We start from the raw sequence: 20,392 nt of genomic DNA on the forward strand, positions 1-20,392 counted from the left end.
CAGAGTGACCTAAATTGACATAGAGCAGTAGGCTTTCAACAAATGGAAGGCACTTTGAACATTAATACATGTATGCAAGGAAATGGAACAGGTGCCCAAATGGTGATTGAGAATATAATCAGTCAAATAAGCTGATGTATTAGCATGCATATTTTCATTTCCATGTTTAATTCTTTTGAATGAGAGAAGTCACTCGGATTCATGCATGGTGACGCTAGAAAGGTGGTGAACCACAGTGGAAAAGTGTGTGGTTCTTGTGATGGTCTTTGAGTCACTGAACTGTGAGATTGTGATTATAATATGCAATAACTGGAGAAGAAAAGATAGTCTTAATGTTAACTGATGATAGTTCATGTTTTTGAAGCATTAGAATTGATTTTTCTGTATTAGTTATTGTGTTTAGACTCTCAAGATGTAGGCTTTAAGGCATATGTTGATGTCAGTGTTTTTAACAATACTTTTATGTTTATGAAACTGATTATATTTGGCAAACAGAAAAAGTTGTAATACAGTTTGTCACAATACATTAATGTTGGGCTTTGCTTGCATTCTTTACTCCTTAGTGTTAGACCTGCGTTTAAAGTATTTATTATGGAATACTTTTTGCCTAAACAAAATGTGTATGATAACTTTGTAATTATATTGAAAAATCCAAATGTATTGAAGACTCTCAAGTAGGGGGTGTGTGGTGTAGTTTTGTGTTTTTTTTTTTTTGTGTGTTAAACTTTTTCTGCATCTAACCCCAAGTTTAAATAAAAGGGTTCAAATCCTGCCACCCTGATACTTAGAGGACTCTTTTCTTAGATACCCTTTTCTTAGTAGATGACATAATTTTGACTGCTTTCTCTATTACCATGGAAGAAACTGTGATTTTGAATCTGGAGTTGCAGACTAATTCTTGGCTAGGCATTAATATTTCATCTCTGTGCTGGTGCATGACTCAGCAGTGCAGGTTCGAGCTGGTTTGGGAGGGAGGGGAGAAACATTGCTTTAGTGTTCTTAGAGGGGTCTGGCAATTTCTGCTCTGTATGCTGGGGCCTGTCCCCTGGTGCTCCAGCTTGCTCTGTGTTCTGTTCCTCTTTGCCATGGCCTGTGGCTCTTCCTGTATCCCAGGCCTGCTTTTGAGCAGCTGTATCAGGGTCAACTGGTGCCTTTGGAGGATGCTCTGGAAGAAGTGTCTCTCTGCTTTGTAGCTTGGCCCCTGATTGTCTTTTACAGGCAGCTGTGTTAACCTCGCAAACACCCCGAGCAGCCTTTGAAGGAGGAATGCAGCTCTGATAGCGGAGCCCCTGCCTGGGAAGCGTTTGTTTTCTGCTTTGCATAGGCTGTGGGCAGTGAGCAGAGCTAGAGGTACCACTATATGTGACCAAGTTTACAGGCTGTTGAGACCTTATAAAAAGGCATAAAAGTGCATGTGCCAGTGCTGTCACTTGTAGCAGTGTTTGTTTCTGTAAGAAAAGTGAGTGTTTGACTGGTAGAATATCACATGGTGAATGTGAGAGGATCAAGTCAGTAAAGTTGTATTGTGAGAAAAGATTGTCCGTGCTGTTACCAGTTACAGGAGGGTTGCGTTGCTGTGGTTATCTGAAGCTGACAATGCTGAACTCATTCACCAGTTGCTTGAGAGCTTGAGACAGGAATTTTGAGAGCTGGTGGGCAGCCTGGGAGGTGATTTCTCCTGCTCATCCCACCCTACCTACAGGTAGCAGACCCTGGGGTTGCACTGGACCTTGTAGTGACTGCTGTAGCTGTTTGCTGGAATGTACCTACATTCTACTTTGAGCTCTAGTTAGTGACTCTGCTGGCTTATTAAACGAACCAGGACACATTTAATGAGAGACTTGGGGAGATTTTTGCAAAAGTTGAAACCATTGACTGGGAGGAAACTGTAACAAGCCAGGCACAACAAGGGATGCTGCTTTGCTGGTCTAGTTAAGGAAGCCTGTTGTGTTCTTGGGAATTTGGGAAGAACATCTGGTTGAAATAGTTGGAAATTTTCCATGTCACAGGCAAGAGCAACCCATAATAGGTCTGTCTGGAAAAGGGAAAGGTTTCTCTGTTGGTGACCTTTCAAAGTTCACAAACAACTGTCAGCCTGGACTATACGCCTCAGATTTGTCACTCCAGGTCAGCAAAAGCATCTCTTCAACTGAGAGGAGCTCTATCAAGTATTCTGCCAGGCTCCAGGCACCAACTGAAATATTAATATGCTCCTTGCCCAGAGACGGTGACCTATATAGTCACAGAAAAAACTGCTATCCATGGAAGTGTTGGTCAGATGCAACTTCACTATCTTGAGCACAAGTTTAGCTGTATGAGCGCTGAGTGAAGACTTAAGGCATAATTACATTTTGGGGTTTGGGGGAAAGGCGGTAAAGCAATATCAGTTTATAATGGAAGATGGGCTGCTTTTTTTTTTTTCCTTCCTGTAGAGAAGACGACATTCATGTCTGTCTGTACTTGCAGAATCAACTCTGTGTTGTTCAGAAATGTTAAATCTGGCAGAAGGGGAGGGGTGGCTTTGAGGTGCCAAGACGAAGAAGAGCTGGAACTGGGGTGACTTTGTGTAAAACAAACAAACAAACAAAACACTAAACAACAACAAAACCACCGAAAACACACACACAAAAAAACCAACACCAACAAAAACAAACAAAAAACAACAACAACAAAACCAAAAACCAACCAAACAACAACAAAAAACCAAACAAAAATCACCACCCTGTGGCCGATAGCATTAGGCCTTTCCATGTGATAGAATAGGTCTGGTAGCGTAATAGAGCAAAGGAGGGGAAGGAAAAAGCAAAAACAATGTTCAGAAAACAGATACCTATCTCCATGGTGAGAAGAGTATGTTCTGTTTTCAACCCTTGGCTATCTTCTCCTAGGCACTGGAGAGTTATTAAATCTGGGAAACTTTTCTGCCTCATTTCCTGCAAGTGTCTGATAATCTTCCTCGTCTAAGGAAGAAAGGATGAGCAACCATAGATGCTTCCCACAGCATCTGCATTGTTTCCAAGGTTGTCTGGGTTTCAATTTAAGTTCATTTACTCATAAGAGCAAGGAGCTTTGACAGTCTTGAAAATCTCATCTTTTTCTTGGACTTTTTGTAGGTTCAGATGTGAACATTACTTTGATTCTATGTTAGTTTTGGTCTATTATGTTTTTGTGCTGATGCATTGTATGAAGGTGGTGTAATAAATGGCAGAAATGTTTCAATTCCTTATAGCTATTTCTGTATAGTATCGGTTACCTTTACTCAAGTCCAGTTGAAATAGCCTCAAAGTTTCTTAGATATAGACAAATTCTTGCTTCTCATGGTTTGATTGGTGATTATCATGCCATTTTGAGTACAAATTAATTGGGTGTTTGGTTGGTGGAGTCAGTTGACAGTAGATGCATGAGGCTAGGGAATTTACAAAAGGAAAAAGGTTTTCTTGCAAGTCCTGGCCACAGTATTCTAGGAGTTGACAGAGAAGGAGGATTCCAAGGCAAACAGGCCAGCGGCAGCAGGTTTAGTCACTGAGCACTTACAAGATCCTGGCACTTACTCAGCATAAATTCAATTTTATTAAAACAACAACAACAAAAAACCAAAACCAACCCCTTTTATCACCTTTAGTGTGGTAGTGTGAATTTATGCAGATTTTGTCTTCTGTATAATATGACAATGATGTTGTTGCTCTTCTGTGCTCCAAAAGTAAATTTATCATGTTAAGTGGCCATGGTTTTATAGTCAATGTGTAAACTGATTTCTGATAAAGTATGTTTTTCCATTAATATAGCTCTAAGTTGAATATGTTGCATTATAGTGCATTCTGAGAATGAGTTGCTTCTCCACTTTTGTAGTGAAGAGAAGTTCTTAGACGAAGTGCATATTGTAACGCATTCTCACAAAGATTTAAGTTTTTATCCGTTCTCTGTAGTGGTTTGAATGATTCCATGCAGCAGAAAGGCTTGCTGTGCAGAAAGCAGAGATACCAAATGGACCTCTGTCCAAAGAAAACAGATTTCCTGATTACTGACCAGGTTTTGTATTGTGAACAGAACCTAAACCACCACCAAGAGCAAGATGTGTTCTTTGCAAAAATAAATTCAAAGATATTTTCAGTGTTTTCTGCGTAGACAGGATGTCCCTCTGTTCATAATGATTTACAACAGACATTTTTTTCCTTTGCAGAAACGGAAGGCTTTAAAATTGATACCATGGGCACCTATCACGGAATGACTCTGAAGTCTGTAACGGTAAGCTAAAAGTATTTTCTTAAATATGTTTTGTGGAAATGATAGCGTACCTGTATGTATGTCTTGTCAATCTGGCCTAAGCTCTGAAGTTCACTTTGGCTGACTAACAGGATTAATGAATGTTCTCTGTGAAAAGACAAAACATGTTTTGATTTGGTCTGCACATTTGTGAGATCTTTGCTCAAGGGATTTGTCCACAGCAAAAGGTGTGCTGCGAAGGCTTTGCTGGTGGGTTCTTCTTGTGGAGGTGCAGTGTTTTTGTGCTTAATACTCAGATTTTTTTGGCTGGTCTTACGTGTGTCTATGAAAGGCATCATTCATAATCATAAGTGGTAGAATTATACTCAGAAAACTTAAGTAATAAAGCTGGGATTTGGAGTATCGCTCTGTTTCTTTCTCTGTATTTAATAACATTAATTTGTTTAGTGGTGGGAGAATTTGACCTCTGTATTACTGTTAGAGCTTTCAAGCTTAGTGAGCTGGACTTCTTTTGTATGACTTTACAATGCTGTCAGTGGGAATGGCTACATATACAGATGAAAGAGACCCTCAAACAGATTTTTTTATTGTTTTGGCCAATATTTGTCTGCTTTTGTGGAAGTGAGTTGAATGCTCTCAAACAAATGCTGTTTTGATCTGCTGGTAAGTAGGACAGATGCTACAAAACCAATGTAGAGCCCTCATTAAGGTTCTTGCCATCTGCATACCTATATAAAACTGATGAATAGACAGCACTAAATACTCTCCTAAATCCGTGCACTACTTCTAGATAACACTCCTAATTTGAACATAAAAACAGTACCTTGAATGTAAATTTCTTAAAATAATTTAGAGCTTTTTCTTGTTTGATAAAAGCTCTTGCCCAAGTTTTTTGTTCCCAACCTCCTGGACTTAAAATATCTTAAAAATTGGAAGGAATCTACTTAGCTGTGAACAGTGTCATTTCTAGATGAACACAGAAATCGATTGGACGAAGGAGGGGAATAACCCACTATGTCTGAAGATTTGTTCTCAAATCTTGAACTGATTCTGAGCTGCTGTATGAGGGATCAAGCAGTGTTAATATACCAAACCCAGATTTCTATGGTATAATGTATCTATTTGAAGTGGTAGTCACTTGAAATGACTTAGTAAATCAGTTCTGTTTAAATTGCCCTGTGGGGAGGAAAAATAAATCAATTTTTTAATAAAGGAGAAGTTTATAGTGAAGTAGAAATGTTTAAATGTTTTAAGCTTGTCATTATAACAACTATAAAAGTGAGGGGATGCACATAGCTCTAAAAATGATACTTCTTAAAGTTCATTAAAAAATAATTAAGGTTTTATATTCTAGGAATCCTGGCTCACATATTCAACATACTACCTAGAGTTTTGAGATGGAGTTACTAAATGGTCCTTGTTGGTTTCTTTCATTAAGAAAGAAAACTGATATTAAATTACTATTAAATCTTTTTTGCAACACAAACTATAATTTTTTGAAATGACTATTTAAGAGGTGTTACATGTCTGCACATGAAAGCATCATCCAGTGTCATGAGAAATATTAAAACTCCATCTGTCATTTAGCATTTTTCTAAGAAAGAACTTGTAAGGGATTTTTGGAGCTTTATTTTCCAGACTCTTAAAAAGGTGTCCTAAATGTTCAGCTCATTCATAAATTACAGTGACATACTGACTTTGTGCTTCAGATGGGAGAGAAATAAATCTGTTTATTATGTGGCACAGAAATATTCATCTGTTTTTGTCTAAACTTGGTCACGGTGATGGACCACATAGTTCTAACCCATAATCTTCAGATCATTGTTTTATATGGAATGCTTAATATCTTAGTAGTTAGCAAATTCCACATTATACCTTTACTTGTTTTGGGGTGGCTTGTTCCTATTTCTTATGCTAGGCAAAACTAGGGAGGAAATGGGAAAGTAATTTTTTTCCCCTAGAGATTTAATGGAAAAGAACATTGTACTCATTGGCTAAATCACAGGAATATGGAGGATGGTGCTGGAATTGCATCCTACCTACATGATGTCATCTGCTCTCCTCATAGCACGGGTATAATCCCTTGTGTGAACTTGCCAAACATTTGAAGGGAATTGAAGCGTTCTGCAGCTCTTTGTTAGAGGCCGTCTTCAAGCTTCAGACCTCTGATTTCCAAATGAGTGGTGAAATTTGAAAGGTTCATTTCTATACCATTTTTCTTCTTGACTTTGGTGGCTCCTCTGTTTTTTTCCATTAGTGTATTTATAGAGAGCAGTCATTCTCTTACAACTTTTTATTTTTTTGTTTGGCTAAACAAATCTTCTTGTGATATAAGCTTTCAGTTCACATGCGAGTTTTCTTTTGCTAGCTATTTCAGTTAGAATTAACTTTTTTCCAAGCACAGAGAAGTATTTATGTAGTCCACGCGAGATCTCACCAATGGCTTGTAGTAGGGCATTTAGAATTTCCTACTGCTTCTGAAAATATAAATATTGCCTTGAGACAGATCAATTACCTATTTTACTTTATATTTGTTCTTTATCACTTTTTTGTATCCTATTTTTGGTCTAGTTTCCACATTGGTTATGAGTTGTATGTTGGAAGAGGTGGTTTAACCTAGTGTGGTGGTTCATTTGAGTGTTTAACGTGATTTGTGATACCATCTACCCGGACTTTTGTTCTTGCTGTGTTACATTGTCCTTTATTTTCTTTGTCTGAACAAATAACTTTGTTTTGATGGTTAGTCTTCCCTTTAAAAGGTCAATGGAACCATTAGCTTCCAAAAGTTTTGATCTTGTTTGCAATTGGAAAAACCTTTGTAGACATGCTTATGACTTGGAGTGGAAACCGTGCCCCACTGTCTGGAGTTGTGCACCCACTTCTCATGTCAGATTTTAAGAAGCTTTTCTTTTTCTTTTTTTTTCTGTTTTATTCCCTGCGTGTGTTCCACTTGCACTCTGCCTTACCTTAATTATCTGTAGTGATTTTTATTAAATGTGCAAAACTTCTCTTTTATTTTTGTTCTTGCTGCAATGTGAGTTGTCATAGATGCTTGTTCTTTTTAACAGCCAAACAAAAACTTCTGCATCTTGACTGCTTGCTTTTCATCAGTGATGTTGGAAACTTTCTTAGCATTCAAAACTTGTGCCAGAACAGATGGTGAATGGTGGGCTTTTTCTGAAGTAATGTCAGCTAAAATAACTTGTGCTGCTGGCAGTTCTTCCCTATAACAGTTTTTGCTTAATTGGCACACTTACTTTCTCTTAGGAAGAACTGACTTATTTAATGAGGTTTTTTGTGGTTTGTTTTTTTTTTTTTTTTTTTTTTTTTTCCAATTGTGAAGGCATGATTTTGTTATTCTGGACCTGGAATTGTTTATAATGGGCCATCTTCCTCAGAAAGCCTTTTTTAATACCTGTGGCACCACCTATTTGTCTGGGCTGGTGATGTTTTGGGAAGCTAATGGTGGTACCTCTTGCTATCCAGTTACCCAGCAGTTCATGTTGCAAATTGTGTAGCGTGACTTTCAGAAATGTCCAGGTCTACCTGCAGGTTTCACTTCAAAGCATAATCCCCTGGATAGCAGGATAACTTCTGTGCTTTAGGTAGGAAAGGTTACTGTCTGAGATGGATCAAATAAGAGCTATGGAAGATAAATATGTTAGTATTTTTGTACCATGCAGGGTGTGAGGGAATGCTGGGAGAGAATTTTAAGCTGATAGTCTCAACGTGTTCTTTCTTACTTGTGTAAATTTTACATGTTCAACGCATTAGCCTTCTGCTTTTCTAAAGTGAAATGTGAATTTGGGAGACTAAGCCAGTGTCATCTAGTGGAAGCCTAGAAAGTGGTCTGACCTTTCTTTTATACAGAAACAAAACTCAGTTTTGGACTAATGGTTTCTATGTAAATTATTTAACTGTTACTACAGCTTGAGATGTGAAGATCAGAACAAACTAACTATCTGTACTTAGGTCAGGATACGGGAGAAGCTGCTTGTTCTGTGAGTATCTGATAAAGCTGGCTTTTGTAGATCGGTCCTAAAGGGGAATCCTCTTCCAAGCTGAGGACGTGCTTTGTATTGACTGTGTGCACATGCAAGTGACATTTGTTTCTCCATGACAATAGTAGTCACAGTGATGCTGGTTTTAGTCATCTTGGTGCTTTTTCTTTCTTAGGTTTTCATGACTTAAATATGAAAGGAAGGAATAGAATGATCTGATCTACCATCCTGATTAGTCTTGAGATGTCATTCAATGTGGTTATAAACTAGGGTGCAAGCAAGTAAGATATGCATAGTACTGCAGTAGGCCCTTGTAGAAATTACTTTTTCTTTCCTAACTGCTAGAAATCTCTCCTGTTTTTAATTTCTGTTTTCTTTTAGTATTCATAGCTGCTGAAGCTCAGAGGCTTCCTTTGTCTTTTGTTTTTGCTGCTCGTAATGGAATCTGTTGATCATCCACGCCCATAAGCAGCCAGAACTACTGCTGGCATTTCTTTTTCTTACTGTTCAGTAAACAGGTGGGTGCAACAGCTCTTTTAGCTATTGAGATGATCTACATATCAGATAGTTGGGGGCCATGCTTGGAAAGTCAGTGTATAGTTATTCAGGGTTTCAGTTGAGGCACTTTGCTTGTAGCAAACTCCAATGCAAATTTCTGCAGAGCATTCAAACATCTTAAGTTTTATCTCTAATAAGAAATTCTATGTAGATTTTCAGTGCTTCTGACTTTAGTGATATTTTTCCTATGAATTAACAAAAGTAACTTCAGTCTTTCTGGTGTAAACTGCCAGGCTTTACAATTATTTGTCAGTTGTAAAATTACTTTGAGTAAACATATGAGACTATTGGTAATTAAAGAAAATACATTACTTTTCATTTGAAACAAATACATTACATAGTCCAACAGAAAACTACTATTAAAAAAAGAGGGTCTCTATGTAAGCCACACTACAAACAGGCTTAATTTCAGAAGAATTGGAAGACTGGTTCAGCACCACCAAGGTCAGCAGCATTTTTCATCATTTTTTTGTCAGTCTCAGATTTTGAACCTTAGCTAATCAAAAGATGTTGCTGTTATTGCCTCCCAAATCTTTCAAGTATGGTGTAGTCCCAGTGATTTTATTATTTTAACTGAGAGGTTATTTAACTGCTGGTATATTTTTTTCAAAGTATTAGCATGTAGTAGAATGAAGGGAAATGCCAAGTTTTTGGCATCTTAAAGATTGGGCCATTGGAAATGAAGCATGTTGGGGCAGGAGCAATCAACGTGGTGTATGCACATATTTTAAATAAGACTTAATTAATTGATATGCTTCTGTGTAAGTAGGTAAATTCACAAGATTTTTCATTTTTAATTTGTCATGAAGTATTAAGACTGTGATTTAGTGCCAAAACTTGAAATGACTTTTCGAAAGCATATAGTGGAACTGGACATTGTCTCAATATACAGATAAATAGCACTTACCTTTAAAAAATTAACTGAAAATGTAATACATCTTACATAGGAGAGAGAGAACTACTTATGCACGTCACCCGTTTTCTGTGTCATGTTCTAATCTCATTAAAATATTTGAGATCAGTGGTATTGAGGAGGGAGCCAACAAAACAGACTCTTTGAAAGCATTTTAAATGGTTCTGAAGCGGAGCATGATTTTCATGCAGTCTGTGCATAAGCTGGTCATTATTCTCGACGTGAACGTAACGCCAGCCTGCCTGCACCCCCGCTCGCCTCCGCGGGCCAAGCAGTGTTCCATCAGCTCTTTGTGTGCACACTGTTCAGATTTTAACCATCAAAAGGATGTTTGAAATAATTGCCTATTAAAAATGAGTGTTCCGTAGATGCTGCTGCATGTAGAGAGTTTTGTTTTCATTGGATTTGTAATTTTTTTTTTTACATGTTAAATATATTCATCTGCAACTGTAATTCAGGCAACCATGAGGTTCTTGGTCCATGGGGATTAAGGGCTAGGACATGACCAGTAACTCAGAAAATCCTTGACCTGGAGAAATGGATGTTTCGCTGGAACAGTCTGCCAGCAACCTTACACTGCTCTGCAGTAACAGCCCCAAGGGCCTTGGGTGTCTCTGTTACTCTATCGAGAGCGGATGAAATGCAACCAAGTTTTCTAAGAACTATTACTGTATTTTATGTTTAAGGTCTTCACAGCAATTTCAGTGGTTGGCATTTCATTGCCTCAGTCGTGTTTCAAACATTAAATTACTCTTCCTTAAAGAGTTTTAGTGTAAATAGTCACGTGTATAGAGACCAAGAAAAATCACATACAAATGCAGCCTTCAAGAAAATGTGTTAAGTTGAACAGTGCTGCACTTGTTTTTTCAGCAATTGTAAGTAATGCATATCTGTGCCAAGATTTCTTGCTGTTCTACTGCATTAAACCATAGAACTACCTGTTTTGTTCCTTGTAATAGGTTTTATGTTATTTTGAGAGTAAGAACTGTAAATTCAAGAAAAGTGGATGTTGTGTAAGCAGTCACATCTGGAAGTTAGGCATTGCTGTGGTGCCCTCTATGCTCCTGAACAAAAGAGGGAGCAAGACCTGGGGCCATGTAGCTTTGTTACTGAATGAGGGTGTCTCAAGTCTCTGTTCTGTGTGAAACTCGACTGTGTCACCATGCTAAGTGTGCTGGTGGCAAGCCTGTCAAGTACTTGAGTGATTTCAATGGAGGAGTGCCAAGTACGAGAATCCAAAGTGTTTCTGAGTATACATCGAAGTGGAGCCTTAGACATCCAGGGAGCTTTACTTACAGAAGCTTAAGAGTCTTAAAAATTCTTAGTATGAGTTTTATGATGCTTTGCTAGACCTGCCTTGACTTAAAGCTGAATGATGCGAGTTTACTTGCTAGCCCTATGGGTGTTCCTTGAGACACTCATCTGCCACATACACTCTGCCAGGACTAAGATCCTTTACGAATGGTTCAGGAGTCACTCTCATTTGGAAACATGACCCCAAACAAAAACGTCTAGGAGACTTCAGTGGTGTTCTTTGAATTAGGTGTTTGCTATCTGCTGTAATCTTATTTAGGTGTTTTGATTCATTGGTGTTTTTCAGGTCTTAAGATTTATGCGTAATATCCATTAATTAAAGTTTTATAGGGCATTGCTCAATGGTAGTAGCTAAACTTGAGCTACAGATTTTTATCCTTTGTCCTAATTTTTTTGAACAAACAAACATCATGCATTTCCCACAGTTTATGTGTTAAAGAGTGTTGTTTACATATTTTCCTCTATAAATTATCTCCAAACATTTACTGAATATGTAATAGTTGCATCTTCAACTAACAGTTGATCATCAAATTTCTTCTAATGGGGAGAGAACAATGTAACTATTGCGTAGTGCAGTAATTTATTCACAACTATTGAAGGCGGTACAAAGGTCTTACGAACCCAGTAGAAATGAGCATGTGACAGATGGGGAACCAGAAGTTATTTCACTTTAACATCCCTTCTTTCTGCAAGTTTATCCATATTTACCAAAATAATCACATGGGTAGCCATCCCATTGTCTTCAAATGAGTTGCTAACAGGTTTCTAACACTGAAATTTATGATACAGTAACTAAATCAATGTTATAATTGAAGTATTTGAGTCATTGATGTAACTAATCTGAGATAAGAGTCAAGATTTCCCTCTCTATTCAGTTGTTCAGATTATATCATTGTCATTAGGCCATGTGACACTTTACTACTTGGTTATTTGCTCCTAATGGAGTAAGATACAATTTCTTATTTGGGGAAATAAGCAAGCACTCCAAGCAGAAAACTTATGTAGCTTAGTATCATAGTAGTCATACCTTTTTCTTTTTTTTTTTTTTTTTTTTTTTTTTGAGCTTGGAAAACAGGATAGTTTGATTGTTACTCCAGCAACATCCATAGGAACATGCCTCAAAACCCATTCTCATGTACATCTCAGTGCTACTTAGTATTATTTAGTCATGGCAGAGCAAATTCTCCGTTATGAGATTTTATTTTTAGAAGTTCTGTACTTTGTCCTAATTGTCAAGGCCCTCTTTTCAATTTGTGGACACTGTTCTGGAGTTGCTATTTTAAAGGTCTTCCTCCTTAATTCTTGTTGTTGTGGGTTTGTTTGATTTATTTTTTTTTTTTTTCCCCTTATATGGCACTTTCTTTGAGTACGTGGCTGTTGGTGTTTGAATCCAACCAGAAGGTATTGCTGTGTGGCTGGCTTTTTCACAGGTTTACAGTTATTAATATTACAAGAGTGTATTATAGGCAATTGTTCTTTAGTTCTTGCATCAGAATATGTAAGGGAAAGATAGTATTTCCTAAGCACATCAAACCTATAGAGCTCAGACTTGAGACAGATCTTTGGAGGCAAATGTTAATGAAATACTAAGGTAAGAACTCTGGTTCACAGTCTTTTGGGGGGGTGGAATAGAGGTGATATCATTCAGCACTGTTTCAACATAGTGCAACATCACTAATGAGAAGATGCAGTTAGAACAGTAAAATACGCAATGTTTTAAAGCCTTTAAGGCAATTCCTTCTTGCACCATTTAAAAGGGTAATTGATTAAGTCTGACTATGTTTTGGTCTTTAACTTTATGTGATTTTATTGTTCCATCTAAACCAGGTATTAATCTGCCTGTGTCTTTTATGCAGCCGCATGCTGTTGCTGTTGAATCTGCATCCTCGCTTTCAGGATGTTTAAATGTGTTTTATTTATTTTTGCTGCGACAAGAACCTATAGGCAAAATCCTGGTTTACTCAGGTTTGCTACTGATGGCCCTGGATATGGTCTGTTTCAGCACAGGCTTTCTCATTAGGCAAATGACTGTAAAGACTGTATAATGAACTCTGCATTAGTTGTGGCTCACTCAACCTGCATTTAGGCAACACTGATCATACCTTCCGGAATATACCTGTGATTGCGATCTGCAGACCTGCCATCTGGAGCTGTATTTATGTTTTCACTGAGCAATATGCTATTGCAGAAACTACTTGCATCAATGCTGCTGGAAGGGTGGTTCTTCACTATTTATTCATTTAAAACTCTCTTAAAGACACTGCTCAGCTTAGCCAAGTGAGTTAAAGGGAGCCTTGTGTATGTTTGAAAGTGCATGTAGGTAAGCATTGAGAGATGTATTGTCTGGTTTAATTTCATTCACTGCTTTCTGTTTTGCCACTCCCAATTCCCAAAGGATTGTCACTTATTTTGGAGGCTTTTGGTTTGGGGTTTTTGTAAGTCACAAGAATCTCATATATCTGGGACTCCAGATTTAATACCGAAGATACTGATGGGGTAAAAAACCCCATCTGGTTTCCAGTCTTTGTGAGCTGATAAATGCATAGTGTGAATGTGAATTTCTTCAAGATGAATTATTTGGATTTTCTTTTGAAGTGTAAAAGCAATTCTCAGAGTTTTGTTTGCTACCATATGAACATATTAATCTTCAGTGCTTACTATTGCAAATAATGAAGGTTTGTCCAATGTACTTAAAATGTTAAATTTATCTAAAGCAGTTGGTAAATGGAAAGAAATTGATTAATAACTTTGAGAACTGTTCTTTTACAAATACATATTTTGATTAGCTAGGGTATAAAACTTTTGTTTAGGCTTCATACAAGATGAATATTAACAAAACATGGTATTATTTTACCTTATATTACCACTGTTTTTGGCAGGCTAAGTTTTAGGGAGTTGAACTGTTCAATTTTGTTTGCTGCTTTAGGAGACTTTGGATGTATTATTGGATTGAAAAGGTCTCTTTTTTGTCTCTTTGAGGCTAAAAGCAGGCAACACTTTTCCTTCATAAAGGTGTATGACTAGGTTTTGTGCACAAGTAACAGATATGCTTTAAAAATTCGGTTGAAGTGTGAAGCCAAATTTTTTGTGACTAAGCAAAGCGATGTAGTGATAAGATTGCTTGTAGCTAACTGTTAGGCTAGTTGCTTTAAATTCATAGTAATTTTAATTTATTTGTTTAAAAATTCTGGCTTGCTTTGAAAGGAGTAAAAGCAATGGGCTTCTTCTCTATAATCATCTAAGTCTCTCTTCCAGCTCAGTGGAGCAGGTATCTCCTCACACCCTCCCTTGGCCTGGAAGGAGCTGCAGCTGATGAGTTCCAGATGTTTGCTTTCGGGTGGCTTGGTGCTGCCATTTTCAGGAAATAGAGCACTGCCTTTCCCTCCCTGGGAGTGCTAATTTTAGGGTTTCATTTCCCCAGCCAGCAATTTTCATAAAAGTTGACAAAGGCAATAACTTTCCTACAGGTTTTATTGAAATTGGAAAGTAGGTTCACAACATACTGTGTAAGAAGGGAGGGAATGTCACTGCGGTAGGCTGCTAACAAATCTGTTTGCTGAAGGGGGGAAAAACCTTCTCCTTTGGAACAAGGAGCCGTGCGGGTGCGTCATGCACCAGGATTCATCAGTCCTACTTGCTCATTATCTTTGGAGCAGTCGATGTAGATCAGGCAAACAGATTGCAATTTTACTGAAATGAAAATGGAACCCAGTCGGCATTAAAAAAGATAACCTGCCTGATTAGTTGTATTTTCCTGTGGCTACTAAGTGAAACAGAAGACTTCCAGATGGAGAGGGCTTTATATAAAGCCTGAAGCCAAATATTTTGCATCTAATAATATATACAATATAATATACACAATACATCAGGTACCTCATATTGGTCTATAAAATCTGTTCCATTTTAGGGCGACATCATATGCTGTAGCAAACCACAATTTTTATAGTAGGTTTCATATGTATAGTTAGTTCTTGAAAATAATGTCATGAAAAAGCTTCCAAAAATATCTGGACATGAACAGCAGGTGAAATGCAAATTAAAGTAGTAAAATACATGTTAAAATACTAAATAGATCATAATGCTATCTTAGAAATTAAAATCTAAAGGGACTCTGGACTGCCTGGTGTAATGTTACATCTGGTTTTCAAGCCTAGTTTTATAGTTGGTTCAAATTTCATTACATGAATCTTGAACATGTAAATCAACTTCCTTGTTCATACAATATCTTGAAAATGGTATTTGCTTGTTACAGTTGTCATTCAGACTCATGAAGGAATAGACTAATCAGGCAGTTTGCTCACCTTTATTTGGATCTGCTAAATATTTAATAAGGCTAACTTATGTATTCACGTTATTGTGCTGTATGACAAAACCACATATTGAATGTTTCTTATATTCCTTCCTCTGGCAGTTCTCAGCAACACTCTTAATGCCCTTTTATGTTCTCCGCTGAAAAGCTGCCTATAATTGGCTTAGGTTATCAAACAGTGTGAATTGTCATTCTTTCAAATATGAATGTAGGTATTAGATCCTTTTAAACAATGAGTATCGTAACAATAATCCATATGCCGGGAACATTCTGTAGATGGAAATTCACAATGCACAGAAAATGTTTTCAAGCATTATTTTATCATTCATTTATATGAAGCTGAGAGGAAGAGAATCTAAAAAGTAATAAGTACTCAATATCCTCAAGGTTAAGATCAAGAATGTATTAAATTTGAACAGTAGTTACTAGTATACTAATATTTGTGAAAGTTCTCAGTTATGAATAAGAATCATACCTTTAAGGAAATAATGTAACTTTTTCTGGTGCCTCTCATAAGTGGAATGAACATGATTGATAAACGTGACATTTAATATTGGGCAAACTTCAAGGAGTTTCTGCCTTATGCTCGGTAAAGTGATTTTTCTTTAGTGAAGCCATATTTAAACTATAATAAAATGCACAGAGATATATTGATACTTCATAAATGTGGCAAAACTGAAGAATGTTCACAGCTTTGAAAAATGTTGTTTGTTTGTTTGTTTGCTTTTTTTAAACAAAAGATTCATTTGGCTCAAGTAGGCTTGGACAGTTTTCTCTCCTGCCATATTCCCCAGAAGGAAGCTAAATTAATTCTGTCCATAAGAAGATTAAAAGCTGATGGGGCAGGCAGATATTTTCGTTTCTCAAGGGTGAAGGAAGTAGAATAACATTCTCTGGCAAGCCTGAAGATGATTGGGTAAAAATATTTTGCTGCTATTTGCAGAAAAGTATTCATGCCTTTTTGTAGTAAATTTAGGGGTTTTTTTTGTTGGAAAGGGAGGGCTCTCAGACATATTTAAACTTCTTGTGCTTTGTGACATTGTCTTCGTGGGGGAAAAAATAAGAGGTATTCTGGTTTTATTTATGAATGGTTCATTCACTCTGACACTGATCTGTAGTGGATTTGTTATACTTCAGTGTAAATTTAGGTATTACTGTGAAATTGTATTTTGCTTTTTTATTCTTTGTTTTTCACTGTAGAATATTTAAAACTTAGAACTTCTCTACATAGAAAGGTATACACTTAGGTAAATCTAGGTTCAGTTAGTTTTCAGTAATTTTGATTAATATTTTAATTTTTTTTTTCATTGTTAAAGCCTTGGCTGAAGTCATGTTTACTCCTTTTTGCCAAACTGCTGTAGGAGAGGCTCCTGGTGGACCCTGTGTGCTTTCTCGCAGTATTCACTTTGATACAAACCAATTCTGAACCACTGTAGCCCGTCACCCGGCTGTTCTAGCCTCGTGCTGGCCTGGGAGCTATTTAATAGTTTAAGTTCACAAGTTATCTGCCTTTTTCAGCATATCTTCCCGGATTTCCATCTTGTTTAGGAATTTTGTGACTAAGAAACAGACTCCTGGAAGTGCCTTTGCACTCACGCAAATGTTAATTGAAGACCAATAGCTGTGTGTGGTTTTGGGGGCGTAACTCTTCCCTGTGTCTAAAACAAGACATTTTTATTTTCCTGGTTGCCTTTGGGTCTCAGTCCGTCAGTGCTCTTCAGGGACATGAGGATCTTCTGCAACTTCTTCTCAGCCTTCTCTTGTAGCTGCTGTGCTCCCCAGTACATTATTTGTTAGAAAGGGTTAAAGTCTTAAGTTATTTTTCATTTGTAATCAAACACCTCAGGTCTTCCCAAGGTGAAGCTGTTGCCACCTGAGCACGTTTAGGAGGCATTAGGAAGTTATGAGTCTTTGACAGTCATCTCCATTTTCCTGTTAAAGCAAGTGCTTAATAGTTCTGCCATTCAGAAATAACCTTTTCTCCTTAATACAAAGCATGATGCAATCTAATTTGGCAATATGTAAGTATTCCTTAAGGCCATATCAAGGCGCTCAAGCAAATTAAAGCAAATTGCCAAAGTATACAACATCAACATTCATAAGTTATAATGCATTAAATTGCCATTGGCTGGTGATGTCTTTAGGAATAAAATTACTTTAGTTAGCTGTAGTTTAATTTCCTTGGTTTACAGTGAGTGGAGGCAAATTTACTCCTGCATTAGAAATTCATGTGGGAATTTAATGCATTTAAATTAATATGCTTTGACTTCTCACCTTTATTTCAACCTATATAAACGTTGATATCATTGATGAGCCCATTATGGTTGGGAGCAGCTTCCCCAGACTGTCAGATGCGTTTCCCGCTTCTCTTGTTGCTGAGGCCCCATTTCTTAGTCCTCTGTGTGTGTTCACTACTAGTTCACATAGGATTACAGATTTGATTTGAATCAGATCCACAAATGAAGTTAAACTATTGCTCTTCAGTCTGGGTAGTAATGGCTAGATTATAAAGAACTACAATAGTATTTATTAACTAGCCTGTGAAGACGGTGCATTGTCCACCATGCACAGAGCAAGATCTTCTGGATTTCATGTAAACTCACATTTCAGTAGTAATTTCAGTCCTTTTAAAAATTTTCATAATGCAGTTGTTCTCTGCATATATGAAACAACAAACAAACAAAAACTTTGCAGAGGTCTTTTGAACTTCTGGTTTTATTTTGCTTGGGAAACCCAAGGTTGGTTTTGCTTGCAGTTTAATGTGGCATGTTTGGGATCTTTAAGGTGAGGATGGAACAGGAAATCAAATTGCTGTGGATGTTTATTAGAGTGACTATTTTAGGGCATAGTTACTCCTTTCACACTTCAGTTGTTGCAGAATACTTTCTCAACAATTTCTTCAGTGCTTGTCCTGCCTACGTATTTCCCTGCAAGTCTGGCTTTCCTCAGTTTTGCGTCTTTTGTTGCTCTGTTTAATAGAAAGAGAGATGTACTATGTAACACTTACTGAGGTGTTTCAGTTAAAAGTTTAGGTTAATGGTCAGCAATTATGAAGTATTTCTTCTGGTTTTGTTCATATTTTTAATGTAATATAGCTGGCAGCATCACGGTAAATTTGTTGTTAACTTCTGCTACCATATTGCATATATGGAGAATGGTATAGTCTCACAGTATCACAGTATGTTTGGGATTGGAAAGGGACCTCAAAAGATCATCTAGTCCAATCCCCCTGCTGGAGCAGGAATGCCTAGGTGAGGTCGCACAGGAACATGTCCAGGCGGGTTTTGAATGTCTCCAGAGAAGGAGACTCCACAACCTCCCTGGGCAGCCTGTTCCAGTGCTCTGTCACCCTCACTGAGAAGAAGTTTTTTCTCAAATTTAAGTGGAACCTCTTGTGTTCCAGTTTGATCCCATTACCCCTTGTCCTATCATTGTTTGCCACCGAGAAGATTAAAACATTCTTATAGTTGAAGAAGGGTGATTGTAATAGGAAATTCCCTTCTGAAAGGAACAGAGGGCCCAATTTGCAGAGTTGACCCTCATCTTAGGGAAGTTTGTAGTCTACCTGGAGCCCAGATCAAGGATATCGCTAGAGAGCTCCCCAAACTGGTGCACCCGACAGACTACTACCTGCTGCTGGTCTTCCAGACAGATGGGGAGGAAGCTGCTTCCTGTAGTCTGAGGGGAATGAAGAATGATTTCAAGGTCTTGGGAAGGATGGTGAAAGACTCAGGGGCTCAAGTGATCTTCTCTTCACTCTTTCCGTCTTCAAGTGATGATGTGGGATGCAATAGGAAAATTCAGTCTCTAAATGGTTGGCTCCAAGAGTGGTGCTACAGGCAGGGCTTTGGATTTTTTGATAATGGTTGGTTTTATAAGACACTAGTCCGGACAGTGTCACGCAGGAAAGGTTTATCTCGTAGTGGCAAAAGGATGCTGGGGCAGGAATTAGCTGGGCTCATTTGGAAAGCTTTAAACTAGGCTCGAAGGGGGATGGGGTTGTAGCTGGGCTTGTCCCAGTGGGGCAGCATTCTAAAACTGATGAGGACCGGGTGGCCTCCTATGCCCCAAGGGAGAAATTGGTGTGCTCTGCTCGCTCCCTGAAATGCCTGTACACCAATGCGTGCAGCATGGAGAATAAACAGGAGGAGTTAGAATCCTATGTTCGGTCGGGAGATTATGATCTGGTGGCAATTACAGAAACATGGTGGGACAGTTCACATGACTGGAATGTGGTCATGGATGGCTATGCCCTTTTCAGAAAAGACAGGCCAGCCAGGCGTGGTGGTGGAGTTGCTCTCTCACATAGAGAGCAACTACAATGTACTAAATTCTGCCCAGGAGTGGATGACGAGCGGGTTGAGAGTGTATGGGTCAGGATCAAGGGGCAGGCTGGCAGGGGTGACACTGTTGTGGGCATCTGTTACAGGCCACCAGATCAGGCTGAGGAAGTTGATGAGGCTTTCTATGGGCAGCTGAGAGTGGCCTCACAGTCACAGGCCCTGGTTGTTGTGGGTGATTTTAACTTCCCTGATGTTTGCTGGAAGGACCATTCAGCCAGCCAGCCAGAGTCCAGGAGGTTCCTCCAGTGCATTGATGATAACTTCCTCATGCAGATGGTGGAGGAGCCGACTAGGAGAGGTGCACTGCTGGATCTCATCCTCACTAACAAGGAGGGTCTGGTCGAAGCAGTAAAGGTTGAGGGCTGCCTGGGTTGCAGTGACCACGAGATGGTGGAGTTCAGCATCTCGTGTGGCAGGAACAGAATAGCAAGTAGAATTGCAACCCTGGACTTTAGCAGGGCTAACTTTGGCCTTTTCAAGCAATTGCTAGAGGAAATCCCATGGGCAAGACTGCTTGAAGGAAAAGGGGCCCAAGATAGCTGGGTGGCATTCAGAGATTGCTTCTTCCACGCTCAGGATCAGAGCATCCCCACACGTAGGAAGTCAAGGAAGGGAGCCAGGAGGCCTGCGTGGTTGAATAGGGATCTGTTGGGTATGCTCAAGCAGAAGAGGAGAGTTTACAGGTCATGGAAGCAGGGGCTGGCCACTTGGGAAGAATATAAGGCTGCTG

General features: G+C 38.4%; 1 protein-coding gene across 1 annotated transcript in view; it reads left to right on the plus strand.

Annotated features, from left to right (window-relative positions):
* The window catches only part of CDC73 (cell division cycle 73), a 107,237-nt gene that overhangs the window by 28,669 nt on the left and 58,176 nt on the right, over positions 1–20,392 (plus strand). The window contains exon 10 of the mRNA XM_082052982.1: positions 4,181–4,245. Coding sequence (XP_081909108.1) covers positions 4,181–4,245 — 65 coding nt within the window. The remainder of the gene's footprint in view (positions 1–4,180; positions 4,246–20,392) is intronic.

Source organism: Streptopelia decaocto (assembly GCF_964273445.1).
Source record: "Streptopelia decaocto genome assembly, chromosome: 5".
Classification (NCBI taxonomy): domain Eukaryota; kingdom Metazoa; phylum Chordata; class Aves; order Columbiformes; family Columbidae; genus Streptopelia; species Streptopelia decaocto.